This window comes from Ammospiza nelsoni, chromosome 18 (genome assembly GCF_027579445.1).
Source record: "Ammospiza nelsoni isolate bAmmNel1 chromosome 18, bAmmNel1.pri, whole genome shotgun sequence".
NCBI classification, from domain to species: domain Eukaryota; kingdom Metazoa; phylum Chordata; class Aves; order Passeriformes; family Passerellidae; genus Ammospiza; species Ammospiza nelsoni.
The window spans coordinates 2,149,492-2,163,394 of record NC_080650.1 but is presented as its reverse complement, the minus strand read 5'-3'; the positions used below and the strand labels follow the sequence as shown (position 1 = coordinate 2,163,394).

The 13,903-nt window shown below is 43.7% G+C and overlaps 1 protein-coding gene across 1 annotated transcript in view; it reads left to right on the top strand.

Annotated features, from left to right (window-relative positions):
- The window catches only part of DNAH10 (dynein axonemal heavy chain 10), a 49,335-nt gene that overhangs the window by 35,150 nt on the left and 282 nt on the right, over positions 1-13,903 (top strand). The window contains exons 56-74 of the mRNA XM_059485414.1: positions 755-972; positions 1,311-1,532; positions 2,057-2,204; positions 2,994-3,273; positions 3,628-3,857; positions 4,472-4,745; positions 5,374-5,478; positions 5,958-6,112; positions 6,864-7,018; positions 7,223-7,406; positions 7,959-8,159; positions 9,232-9,441; positions 9,819-9,914; positions 10,511-10,682; positions 11,106-11,237; positions 11,470-11,681; positions 11,755-11,922; positions 12,128-12,308; positions 13,524-13,669. Coding sequence (XP_059341397.1) covers positions 755-972; positions 1,311-1,532; positions 2,057-2,204; positions 2,994-3,273; positions 3,628-3,857; positions 4,472-4,745; positions 5,374-5,478; positions 5,958-6,112; positions 6,864-7,018; positions 7,223-7,406; positions 7,959-8,159; positions 9,232-9,441; positions 9,819-9,914; positions 10,511-10,682; positions 11,106-11,237; positions 11,470-11,681; positions 11,755-11,922; positions 12,128-12,308; positions 13,524-13,669 — 3,489 coding nt within the window. The remainder of the gene's footprint in view (positions 1-754; positions 973-1,310; positions 1,533-2,056; positions 2,205-2,993; positions 3,274-3,627; positions 3,858-4,471; positions 4,746-5,373; positions 5,479-5,957; positions 6,113-6,863; positions 7,019-7,222; positions 7,407-7,958; positions 8,160-9,231; positions 9,442-9,818; positions 9,915-10,510; positions 10,683-11,105; positions 11,238-11,469; positions 11,682-11,754; positions 11,923-12,127; positions 12,309-13,523; positions 13,670-13,903) is intronic.

The window sequence follows — 13,903 nt, the reverse complement described above, 5'->3', positions numbered from 1 at the left end:
GTGGTGTTTAGGACAGCTACTGTAGTAGCAGTGAGGCAGGTTGTCAGTCATAAATCACTGTATTTGTTGTGTCAGGATGCTGGGCCGTGGGTTGCCATCCATGCCAGTGCTTGAGGGATGAGGGAGGAACATGTTCAGTTGGAATTTTGTAATCTAATGTGCTTAGAAAAACACAGTTTAGAGCTGTTTACTAAAAACAAACTTTAAAACCCATGGCATTTGGGCAGAACAGAGGTCAGTAGTACACTAAATCCATGTTCCTTAAGCACAGACCTTTGATTAGCTTTTTCTAAGATGACTGGAAATTCAACTGTCTTACCAAAGGAAATCTAATGTCCAACAGATGACACTGGAAAATTTTGTCAAGAAAAGGTTCTTTTATACAACTGACTACAGAGCAAGTATATTCACTAGATGATGTGTCTGACTATTTTTGGAGCCTTAATATTGTTATTATTAAGCAGACAAGCCTCCCCTTTTGTCAGGAGGTCCTGCTGACCTCCAGTGCTTTAATTCTCCTTGTGGGTACAAAACTGGGAGATTTTTCTGCTTTAGAATTGCAGTGTCAGACCATGATGTGTGTTTGGGATAGGGAGAGGAGAGTGACAGTGTCAGTTATTTTGGCTTACACTGTTTATTACCAGAACACTTTGAAAAATATAACACAACCAAAAGAAATGTAAGAACTTACTGCTTCTCTCTAAAATCCTCCTGTCCTCTGACACTCTTATGTTTCCTTCCAAATGTACTCTAGGTGGCCAGGCTGGAACGGAACTACGAATTAAGTAAGCGGGAACTGGAAAGGATACAGGCAGAGCTGGCTGCCATTCAGGAGGAGCTTAAAGCTTTGGGGGAAAAATTAGACCAGACATTAAAAGAAAACCAAAAGTTACAAGAAGAAGCAGAGATAATGCAGAGAAGATTAGATGCTGCTGACAAGCTCATTGCTGGCTTGAAATCTGAGAATGAGAGGTAAATCTAGATCCAAAGAGGATAATTTTTGACATCAGAGGTTCATGTGTCAGGGATAAAATCTTCAGGTGGAGACATTTTTGAAAATATTGCTTTCTATGCTGTTTGTTTCTGAGAAGGGCTATTATCTGTTCTGAACTAATATCCATTAGCTCTTGGAAAATAACTGAGATTAATGGATGAAAGTTCAGATCAACTCAGTGTCTGTGGCTCCCATAATAGCAAGAGAAAACTGATTCTAAATTTGGGGGTCTGTCTCAACCTGTATCAAAGTAGCAGGAAATCCTGCACATAAACCTCATCTTCCTGGTACAGAATCTCCCATATAATTATTTCAGGTGGTCAGATGAATTCAAGGAATTAGAAGCAAGGAAAGCGAAGTTGCTCGGAGATTGTCTGCTTGCTGCTGCTTTTCTGTGCTATGTGGGAGCCTTCAGCTGGGAGTTCCGTCATGAAATGCTCTATCAGGTGTGGCATGAAGATATTGTCTCACGAGAAATCCCTGTCAGCCATCCATTCAAGTTAGAGGCCCTCCTGACTGATGAGGTGGAGATTAGCAGGTATGTCCAGTCAGGAGACCCAGGGACTGCTGGATGTGACATTTAAAGTGGGAGTCTGGAGCTGAATCTGTAGCACAGAATTGGCATTGTGGGTGGAGGTGCACAGCCATACCAGAGAGGGAATCTTACTTTCATGTCCTGATTAACAGGGGCCATTTATTGTAACAATCTCTTGTACTTAACATCCAGGAGCATCCACTGAACTTAGACATCTGTAATACCATTTCTAGGAAGTTTATCAGGAGTTCTGTATAAAATATGTTTCCATAACCCAGCCAGTGTCTTTTCATTGACTTCAATGGGTTTGGCATTAAATCCAGCCCCATGGAGCCCATATATCAGCTACCACAGGATTGCTCACAGTCAGTGCTTTGACAGTGAGTCAGTCTGAGCTGTGACACATGCACTGTGTGTTTGTCTGATTGTGTGCTCAGTGAGTTGCATAATTTTGCTGACAAATGAAATGTGCTGCTCTCCCATTGAGTTTTCATCCCTGGCTGGTCTTTGGTCCATTCTGTTCCCAGGTGGGTTTCTGAAGGATTGCCCCCAGATGAGCTGTCTGTCCAGAATGGAATCCTCACAACGTATTCCAGCCGTTTCCCACTCTGCATTGACCCACAGCAGCAGGCATTGCATTGGATTAAGAAGAAGGAAGAACAAAATAACCTGAGGGTAAAGATGGAAGATTGCTTTACCTCATTACTGATTGTTTTCAAAGCTGCATAAATATCTGTCACCTTGAATGGGGAACCAGTTATATAGCACAGAATTATTGAATGGTTTGGATTGGGAAGGACATTCTAGTTCCACCCCTGGCCATGGGCAGGGACACCTTCCACTATCCCAGGGTGCTCCAAGCTTTCAATACTGCCAGGGACTGGACAGCCACAGCTTCCCTGGAAACTTATGCCAGGGCCTCATCACCCTCACAAGGAAAGATTCCTTCCTAAATATGTAATTTAGCCTTGGCCTTTTTCAGTCTGAAGCCATTCCCCCTTGTCTCATTGCTAAATGTGCTTGTCCAAAGTGCCTCTCCATCTCTCTTGGAGCCCCTTTAGGTTTGGAAGGTGCTAAAAGTCTCCTTGGAGCCTCCGTTACTCCAGGATGAACCGCCCCAGCTCTCTCAGCCTGTCTGCACATGCAGAAAGAGTCTAACCAAAAGGCTGATGTAGATTGTGATTAATCTCAGCTCCAGGATGGAACTTCCATGTAGGAGACAATAAACACATTTAGAGGCACAGCTAGAACTTTAAAGGGTAATTTCCAAATGGAAATTATTCTCAGCTAATCAGAAAAAAAAGCACCTTACTTTCTGTGCAAGTGCACATTTATATCATTAGAGGAAAGACAAAAAACAGCAAAGAACAAACTTCATTAGTGTTGGCAGCTACTGCAAAATAATAATGTTCAGCAAATTGAATATCAGTTCTCCTTTCATGTTTTCCCATTGTTTTCTTGCAGATGGCTACCTTTAGTGACCCAGATTTCCTGAAACAACTAGAACAGGCCATAAAGTATGGAACCCCTTTCCTGGTGCACAGTGTTGATGAATACATCGACCCTGTGATAGACAATGTCTTAGAGAAGAATGTCAAAGTTGCACAGGGGAGAGAATTCATTGTGCTGGGGGACAAGGAGGTTGACTATGACAGTAATTTTAAAATGTACCTGAACACCAAGTTAGCAAACCCAAAGTATTCTCCCTCTGTGTTTGGCAGAGCTATTGTTATCAATTATACAGGTAAGCTTAAGGGTGTATATATAATAACAAAGTAAGGGTTGTGCTGTTGTGCAAATTTAGGGCCTGGGTCATTGTCTCAATGAAACTAAAAAATTCATACTCTCCCTTATACTCAGCATCTGATTTAATAGAAAGTCCTTCTCACTTCTCTCTTCTAATCTGCAACTGAGCTAAAAATCTCTTCCTGTCCTGGTCAGGTGAGGATGCTTTGGTAGAATCAAGATGCACAGTCATTAACCAGATCACTCTGTTGTATTGCTGTGGTCTTATGAGAGGCCTGAGATTAACTAAGTTGCACAAAAACTGTCCTGTGCTTACACAAGTCTGTACCCTGTCCATGTGTTGTACCTGCAGTCACCCTCAAGGGCCTAGAGGATCAGCTGCTCAGTGTCATTACGGGATTTGAAAGGAGGGAACTGGAGGAACAGAGAGAACGTCTCATCCAGGAGACAAGTCAAAACAAAAACCTGCTAAAAAATCTGGAAGACACTCTCCTTCATGGACTGTCAACTTCCACAGGAAACATGCTGGACAATGTGGAATTGGTGCAAACCTTGGAGGACACAAAATTCAAAGCTACTGAGGTACCAACTCTGGGCTTTTTGGAGGGGTATCTATGGACAGAACGTACTTGTTCCTTTTTCATTTTGCTTCCATTTTTTTCCTGAAGCTTGCAAATAGTTTGAAAGGAAATGGAGAGTTTTCTCATGAATGTGTTGCATCTTTCAGTATTGGGCACTATTTTATTGATCAGAAAACCAAATCCTATCTTCAGGGAAGTCCTTAACAGGACCAAAGTAATGTTTGTTTACAGTTCTAAGACAAAAGAATCCATCCTTGGAGTTTTCAGGCCACAGCTGGACAAAGCCACACTGGACCTGATCTGATCTTGGTGTTATAACCAAGCTTTGGGCAGAAGGTGAACTAAAAATCCCCAGAGGGCCCTTGCCACACTATTTCCATGATTTTTTGTAAATCTTTGCTGTTACTTTTCATAAATATACGGGGGGGGGGGGGGATTCATTTTAACTAACTTTTAATTTTTATAATTCATACAACTTCTTTTGAGTTACCTGCCCAGATTCCCTGTACAGTCACACAGAGAGGCAGGCACTGAGCAGCTCTGAGTCCTGTGGTATAATAGATCCACTCTGGATCAGCACAGCAATCACAGGTGCATAATCCCCTGTCTGCCCAGGTGATTGAGAAGCTGAAGCTGGCTGAGACGACCGCAGCGGATATCGACCTTCTCCGAGATGGCTACAGACCAGCTGCCAAGAGAGGGGCCATTCTCTTCTCTGTGCTGGCTGAACTGGCCTTTGTCAACATCATGTACCAGTTCTCACTGGTCTCCTTCTTGGAGGTTTTTGGATTCTCTCTTCGGAAATCCATGCCCAGTCCTATTCTTCCTAAGAGGTTAAAAAACATCATGGATACACTGACTGTGAGCACCTACAACTATGGCTGCACAGGTTAGTGCTGTTTAACCAGGGGCTGAGACTGTGTAGTGCAAATAAAGTGAAGCCCTGACTTCATGTTAAAGAGGCAAGTTACCAAGCAGGAATTCAGTGACGTTCAGGTCTCCTGGTTCACACTTTCCTCCCTGCTATTTCTGTTAGAAAAACATTGCACATTACCCATGCAACTCTTGCAAAAATGTTTTTCTTAACACAGTTACAAATGGTAAAGGCAGCCATAGTGCTGTTCACAGGGGCTGATAAACTCTTAAAGCCTGATTCAAAGCCCCAGCTTTGATGCCCTGATCACAGAATCATAGCATTGTTCAGACTGGAGAAGACCTTTAGGAATATCAATTCCAGCTATCAGCTAAATGATCTTTGTGGGGTGTCCAGATCATAGAATCACAGAATGGTTTGGGTTGAAAGGAACCTTAGGAATCACCTGGTTCCAGTTCCCTGCCATGGGCTGGGATGCCACTCACTAGATCAGGGTGCTGAGGGCCCATCCAAAATGGCCTTGAGCACTTGCAGGGGTGGAGCATCGCATCAATCCCACAACAGATGAAGGATGTGGATTGAAAGATTGCTCCAGTTCCACAAGCTTTTGCAGCTGATTTTTGAAAATGTCCTTTTAACGTAGCCTTGTTCGAGAAGCACAAGTTGCTATTCGCCTTTGACATGACTGTCAAGATAGAACAAGCTGAAGGCCGTGTTCCACAAGAAGAATTTGATTTCTTTTTGAAAGGTAAAGTGAATATTTACATGTAAGTAGGTAGCTCTACACAGCAATAGCTAAAAGATCTTTTGAAGAGAGATCTTTGACTAGAGATGATTTACTATGAGCCAGCACCTCAATATGGGGAGCTCTCCCACTGAGAGCTGTCCTGTGTGGGGTTACACAGACTGTGGTCCTGCTATTTCTATTTCATATTAGCTAATTGTTAGAATGTTATATGAGGAAAGGAATCTGCAGTTATTTTCTGACTATGTTGTAGTTATTTTCTGACTGTGTATACATAATTTTAGAAATGTTTGCAAGGATAAAACTCTGGCTTTTGCAAGCCCTCGTAAAATGCCATCTTTCCCTCAGCAGACCAGTCTAATCTCACAGTGCTTCCAGGAACAAATTTCCTCTGGGTGCCTGTGTGCAGAGGGGCTGTGTGAGTGGTCATGCACTGGAGGGTTTCTGACATGGACACTGATCTCCTTTCTGAACGTGCCTAGGCAATATTTCCCTGGAGAAGAGTGCCCGTAAGAAACCGTTTCCTTGGCTGCCAGATCAAGGCTGGGAAGACCTAATTCGCCTGTCTGAGCTACTTCCTGAGAAATTTGAATCTCTTCCAGATGATGTGGAAGACAACCAAGATGAATGGAAAAATGTATGTGCCTTTTTGCAATGCTGTTTTCTCTCCTGGTTTTTATTCTGGTATTAAATGGTCAAGTGTGATGCAATGTGTCAGCAGTCCACATATGAGTTGTCACTGTGGGCTCCTTCCCTCAAAGCCTTTCTTTGCTTCTTAACCTCTGTTAGTGACTGGCTTCTTTGTAGAAGAATTAAGGATTATATTATTTAAAAAACAAACCAAAATCCTTTCCCTGTTATACTATAGAATTTTTATTTGTCATTCAAATGCCTTAGAGGAGTTATTTACCCTGTTACATTCAGTGGAAATTTTCTGTTCATTTCCGCAGTCAACATTTCAGTGGTGTTTTTGTACTGCTAAATTGTGTTTTGCTCTTCTTGTGGCAGTGAATTCTATAGGCTATTGACAAACACAGATTTCTTTTGTTCCTCCTTTAGCTTCATTCCATGTCTTCTTGCTTAGTAAGAAGTTTTCCTGCAAGCAATCTGTTAATACCTTTTTGCTTTTGATACTATTTTCTATATCTTAAGAGAATTAGTTGACGTAAACTGAAAGTACAAATGTGTTTCTAGACTTGAATACTTTATACTGAAAAAGTTGGATTTTTTACATTTACCTGAATTTTTAGTATTTATGTGCAACTGATTGACTTTCTTTGTTTTTGTTGTGTCTCTTAGCTCCTCATTCATCAAATTGATTTTCTCTTTCCTAGTAATTTCCCTGAGAGAGCCACTGGGTTCATTTGTGTGCTGTCTTTCCTTGCCAGTGGTATGACACAGATGCTCTGGAGCAGATCCCATTGCCAATGCACTACCAGCGCAATGTCACAGACTTCCAGAAGCTTCTCCTGCTGCGCTGCTTCCGGGTGGACCGGATGTACCGGGCGGTGATGGACTATGTGACAGTGACCATGGGCGAGACGTGAGTCCCTGTCCCCTCAGACCCCAGCACAGCACTCACACAGAGCTGTCATCAGCTTGGTCAAGGCTCTGTGGTTTGCCTGAGGAGCAGAGCAGGGGCTGTGTCTGAATGATTTCCATGTGCAGTCTGTGGTGAGCTGTACCCTGGGTGTGCAAGGCTCTGTTCCTCTGCAATCACCCAAACCTTTGGGTTTTCCCTCTGCAGGTACGTGCAGCCCCCTGTGATCAGCTTTGATGCCATCCTGCAGCAGAGCACCCCTTTCATACCTGTGGTTTTCATCCTAAGTCCTGGCTCTGATCCTGTCAGTGACCTCATGAAACTGGCTGAGAGATCAGAGTTTAAAGCAGATAGACTCAAATTCCTGGCCATGGGACAAGGCCAAGAAGAGGTAACTTGGATGGGAGGGTGGGGATGTGCTGTGTGCAGTGAGTGTGAATTGTAAGCCACGCTCCTGATGCTCTGGGACTGATCAAATTTCCATAGGTCTGCTCCATTTTAAAAAGAGTTACTCATGGTTCTGACATAGATTTGTCAGTTTGGGAATAACATTTTACTGAACCTGAAAAGGGCCATTTGGCTGACTGGCTGCTGTTCTGGTTTGGGTGAGGGTAGATTCAGAATCAGATTTTCACTTGTTAAAAAGCAGAGATGAGAAGATGTTGCTGTGTATGGACATGAGGTGGTTGAAAGTTAGTGTTTGCTACCAGAAAGTTTTGATGCTTCTCCTGCCTTTTCTGTGACTTTCCTTTTTGTTATGGACACTAAGGCAGGATGTCCAGAGCTTAAGAGCTGATTGAATTTGCCATGATTTCAGTCAGTGGAAGAACTCCTACCAGACTCATTTAGACCACCACTTTCCTACCCACTGCACGAGCCCATCAGAGGCAGTTTGTTCTCAGGGTAAAGGGAGACTTACAGGTTGTTCTCCCTCTGTCCTCAGATCGCTCTGCAGTTGCTGGAGGAGTCAGTGGTTCATGGACATTGGCTCATGCTGCAGAACTGTCACCTTTTGGTGAAGTGGCTCATCCACCTGGAAAAGGCTGTGGAGAAAATCACAGATCCTCACGAAGACTTTCGCCTCTGGCTGACGACTGACCCAACTGAGGGCTTCCCAATTGGGATCCTGCAGAAAGCCTTAAAGGTGGGGAAACCCAGCCAGGAGGGCCTGTCCTGGCACTGGTGCTCAGCAGAACAGGCTGGCTCTGGGAGGAGCCTGACCTCAGTGCAGCACACTGGCCCAGGCTTATGAACTCAACTTTGTCTTTATTTAAGCCAAATCCTTTTTTCATCATCATCCTGTTTATTTTCCTGGCATGTTTCCTTTGGGTGAAAACTGTTCAGCAGTTATTTCAAAGCAGAGATTTGTGAGTAAACCTGGAGATGTTGCAAATGGTCTTTAGATTTAAATGAGGGAGTACCTAGAGACAGAAACAGCCTCTCAGCCCTGATGCTGCAGGGCAGAGCCAGGGCAGTGTCAGGCTGGCAGTGCCCGTGGAGCAGATGTTGGAAGTGGATAATGGTTTCCAGCTGCTACTTCAGGCTGCAGTGTTTATCACTAAAGGCTGAGCTGATTATTTTGAAGACACAGGCCATGATTCTGCCCTAATGTTCTTTTCTGTGGCTGCTTTACTGCTGCTGTGGTGCCCTGGCCAGTAAACATTTATTTCATTTCACAGAGTGGAAAGCAGTGGCTCAGTGGCAGCTCTGGGCTGTTCTCCCACTCCTCCTGCAGTGGGAAAGGAGCCTGAGTGGATCTGCAGATCTGCACTTTTGGGTCTTGCCAGGAGCACTGAGAGCTGAGGTTTTAGAGCCCTTTGAAAAGGCTGCTCTGGCACTTTGATCAGCAGTAGAGCCACGTTGTTAAAGCATCTTACTGTGAGGATATAGGGCACATTAAAATGTGTAAAATACTGGTATTTCAGTAAATTAGATCTTCAAGTATGAGAAATATTAATGTCTTGCCAATAAGACTAATTCCAAAATAATATAGAGTTCTCTTTGCATAGGTGTGTTTACCTTGATAAACTTAAAAGGTCTGTTTCAAGTTTCCTTCCTTAAGGAAGGAAAGAAGAAAAAATCCATATTTGACAGGCATTTGGAAAACAACTTAAAATGTCAAGCTTGCATTGTATAACTTGCCTAATGTGATATATTTACAACTTATTTTCCTCTAGTTATCCAGAATTTGATGGCTTCCCTAATTATTTTCGTAGGTTGTTACAGAACCACCTAATGGTCTGAAACTGAATATGAGAGCCACCTACTTCAAAATTCCCCCTGAAGCCTTAGAGGAGTGCCCACATCCTGCCTTTAAATCCTTAGTCTATGTTCTGGCATTCTTCCATGCTGTGGTTCAGGAGAGAAGGAAGTTTGGGAAGGTTGGTTGGAATGTACCATATGATTTTAATGAATCTGATTTCCAGGTAAGAAAACAATTTCAATGGCTCTTATATTCTTGAGTAGCTCAGATTACTTTTGAAAACACAGAATTTATCCAGCTTTAACCTTTCTCACAATTAGATTTTGCTTAGTATTTTGTCTGCTTCTGAGGAGTCATGTAGGCTCCTGATCTTCTATAATGTCAATTTAGGATGCTAAAAATTAGATTCCCAATCTTTCATGTTTTTATTGCCTCTCTCATGGGTTTCTTTTCGTAAGAGGATTTATACTTAGCTTTTTAATTATTTCAGAAAGAAATAATTGTTAGTTTTCAAACAAGAACTACATTAAATAAAACCTATAAATATGTATATCTGATTTATGAATCTTCTTATCTCATATGTTCCAACAAATTCACTAGGTGTGCATGGAAATCCTTAACACATACTTGACAAAAGCTTTTGAACAAAAGGATGATCAAATCCCTTGGAGCAGTCTCAAATATCTTATTGGGGAGGTGAGTGCTACAATGCCACAGCAATTCAGATTAATTAAGTTTCCTTTCTGCATGGGCTGCATCAAGTAAAGCTGGGAATCTTTCCTGGGCAGGTTTGAAACTCCAGTGTAGCCCTGAGCAAGGGCCTTAATCTCAGTCTCAGGGAATTAGGGCCACTGTGTGCACCTGCACAACAGGGAGTGATGCTGCTTAATTAATTCTGAGAGAGCCCTTGGGAGCTGTGCTGGAAGAGCACAGGGCTGTTGGCACGTGGGGCATCACTGGAGCTGCACAAATCTGTGCTCTCAGAGCTGGCACTGCACTGGCAGCTGCTGCAACATGAAGTCCTGCACGAAAATGTTACTTTGCTGGTACCTCAGGAAGGCCCCACTGCACACAAACCACCCAGATGGATGATGAGGAGTGCCCAGAGCAGCTCTTTCCAGATCAGGATCAAATATTTCCTTCCTGTCCCCGTGAGAGGGGACTGGAGTTGTCCTTGGGATCCATCACAGCCACCGCAAAAGCAAAGAGCATTTCTGACTTTCAGTGCTTTTTTTAAGCTGTATTTTCTGCTCCAAAGGCAGTGCTGTAACACTGATGTCACTGATTCCCAGGTCATGTATGGTGGGCGTGCAATCGACAGCTTTGACCGGCGCATCCTGACTGTCTACATGGATGAGTACCTCGGGGATTTCCTGTTTGACACTTTCCAGGTGTTCCATTTTTATAAAAGCGACACAATCAATTATAAAATTCCAGATGGGAAGGGAAAGGATGACTTTGTTGGTAAGAAATGCCTCTCCTGCCACATTAAAATAGTCTGCTTCCAGTGTACTTTGTCTCCATACATCGCTGCTGGGTGTGAGAAGTTGAACAGAACACCAAACACTGCTGGTGTAGGGATTGCAGTGTTACAATCCACTGCTTTACAGGAGCAGTCCTTTGGAATGTGAGCTTGTCACTGAGCTCCTCGGGTGTTTAAAAAAAAACCCCAAAAAACCCCAAACCACAGAACCTCTGTTGTTAAAGCAGCATGTTAATTTTGTTAATGATATGTAATATTTCTGTGGGGGAGTCTCTGTGTTTAGAAGTGTTTATTCTGTGCATTACTCCAACACCAGGTTTAGCATTTGATTTTTTATTCAAGCAGAGCAATAGCAAAATTGCTGTGGTGTTCTGGTCAGCAGAGCTTGTGTGGTTGTATTGCAGAGGCCATAGAAGCTCTGCCACTCTCCAACAGCCCCGAGGTCCTGGGCCTTCACGCCAACGCCGAGATCGGGTATTACATGCAGGCCGTGCGGGACATGTGGGTCCACCTGCTCGAGCTGCAGCCCCAGACTGGTGAGGGCCCTGTCTGAACTGGGTTTGGGAACAGGAAAGCTCCAGGGCTGTGTCTGGCCTCAGGGAGAAGCTCAACACCTGCCCAGAGGCACAGCTGGGACATGCAGGGCTGTGGGCAAAGGTCAGAGCACAAGACGGGGGGGGAGACTGATGCCAAAAGGTGACTCAGCTCTCAGTCTTCTCTCAGAAGATTCAGTACAGATTTAGTCTCATCAGAATGTTTTGGTTTCAGGTGAAACTGGTGGAGGAATTAGTCGAGATGAATATATTGCAAATGTTGCCAAGGATATAGAAAACAAATTACCTCAAGTATTTGATATTGACCAGATACGTAAAGGATTTGGAGTAAACATCGCCCCTACGACTGTGGTGCTGTTGCAGGAACTGGAACGTTTTAATAAACTCATCGTGCGGATGGGAAAGTCTTTGGCTGAGCTCCAACGTGTGAGTAAAATCCCAAAAACTCCCTGGGACCAGCTGAGCTTTGCCTGCCCTCAGAACTCTCACCTTGTTCCAGGCCTTGGCTGGGGAAGTTGGAATGAGCAGTGAGCTGGATGACGTGGCTCAGGCTCTCTTCAATGGGCAGATTCCTAGGATCTGGCGGCGCCTGGCCCCCGACACCCTCAAAACACTTGGAAATTGGATCATTTTCTTTAGAGCTCGATATGACCAGTACACCAGCTGGGTAAGCAAGTGCCTCTGACAGCCTTTTGTTTTGTTACCTGCACAGTGTGCTGTGCAGGCTGGGGCAGAGGCCAGTGAACGCTTCAGGTGAGTTCTTGAACCAGTGCCAGCACTGCATAGCTGTGGCTGCAGACTCAGCCCAGCTCCTCTCCAAGGGCAGTGCAGGGTGAGTGCCAGGTGCTGCCCATCGCTGTCTGTGCTTGCAGGTCAACGATGGTGAGCCTGAGGTGATGTGGCTGTCGGGGCTGCACATTCCTGAGTCCTACCTGACTGCTCTTGTTCAGGCCACCTGCAGGAAAAACAGGTGGCCCCTGGATCACTCCACCCTCTACACAGAGGTAACCAAGTACAGGAAACCAGAAGACATCACTGAAGGGGCTGCTCAGGGTAGGTGTTTTCTCAATTGTTTGGCAAAACCAGTTAAGTAGTTAATTGGTGAGAGAAAGAAATTGCATGGCACACTAAATTACTGAGGTTAAACCTTGGCAGGCATTTGCCCTGGTTTGCATTTCACAGTCCTCATGATTTCCAGATGGGAAGTGGCTGGGTTCTGTCCCTGCAGAGCTCCTGTGTGCATGAAGCACACACACTCCTCCCACCCACAGGCAGGGACCTCTCCCTTGCTTGCTCTCTATATATACATACATACACACACACACACACACACACACATATATATATATATATATATATATTTGTGTATCAATATTTATATATATAAATGTTAAAAAGTGTATGTATATATGTATATATATATATATTAAAAAAGTCTAACTATATGTGTATGGATTTTTATATATATATAAAATTGTGTGTATAAATATATATGTGTGTATGAATGTATATAAATATATATAAGTGTATATATAAGTATTTTTATGCATATATATGTATATATAAATACAAAAGTGTATCTATATATACATGTATAAAGACATACTGATTTTTTATGCTTAGAACATTACCAGTTCCAGCAGGCTTGTAAAGATCTCTGTACATCACAAATAATATATTGAAATGTACTTAAGCAAAAAGCACCTAAAAATACGTATTATTTATTGTGTAAATATCTCTTTATGAGCTCTCTGTGCCTAGCACTGCTCTAATTCTAATAACTAAATATAACAAGCTGGGTACAGGGAACAGCTAAGCAAGGCTCTGAGTACCAGTTCTGTTTGGGAACAGAGGAGGGGAAAAGTCTCATTTTTTAAAAATCTAAATGCTGTACTTGATATTTGTAGCAGAACAACTGTCCTGACCCTTCACCTGCTCTCAGTGACCCAATGATCAGGCCCAGGGGAGTTACAAAGCTCTCTATGACTTAGGCAATTGGAGGGCAGCAAATCACATTTATTCCTGCTACTGTTTGTCATGTGTAGTGCAACTGAGACAATTTAATTCGATTTCCTAATACAACTGGATGATAAAAACAAAGCTCTCAGAAAACTGCACCCTGTGCAGCTGCAGTTTGAAATGCAGTGTGTTTGTGATGATGACTGTAGTGCCCAGAGCAGGGACTGCAGGAACACTTACCTGCAGAGATCTCCTAGATCCTTTCTAGGAGCTCAGTCTACCCAAATGTTGCATTTTCTGCCTTCACAGGCTGCTATGTTTCTGGTCTGTTCCTGGAAGGAGCAGACTGGGACATAGAGCAGGGCTGCCTCACCCAGAGCAAGCCCCGTGTCCCGGTGGTGGAGCTGCCCATCCTGAAGATCATCCCCATAGAAGCACACAGACTCAGGCTGCAGGTGAGGCTCCTGAATTTCCTTCCTTCTGCTGTCACAGCTCCCCAGCTGGCAGGCCCTGCCCTCTCTGCCCAGAAACTGCATTTTATCATTACCACTCCCACCTGGTTTAACACTCTCCTTACACTACCCATCCCATCTCCTAAGGGAGTTGATGCATTTGTTGCCTCTTTTCCCTTCCGGCCCTCTTACACTCCCCCATCTTTTTCAATTATTTCCCATCCCCAGTAAATTACA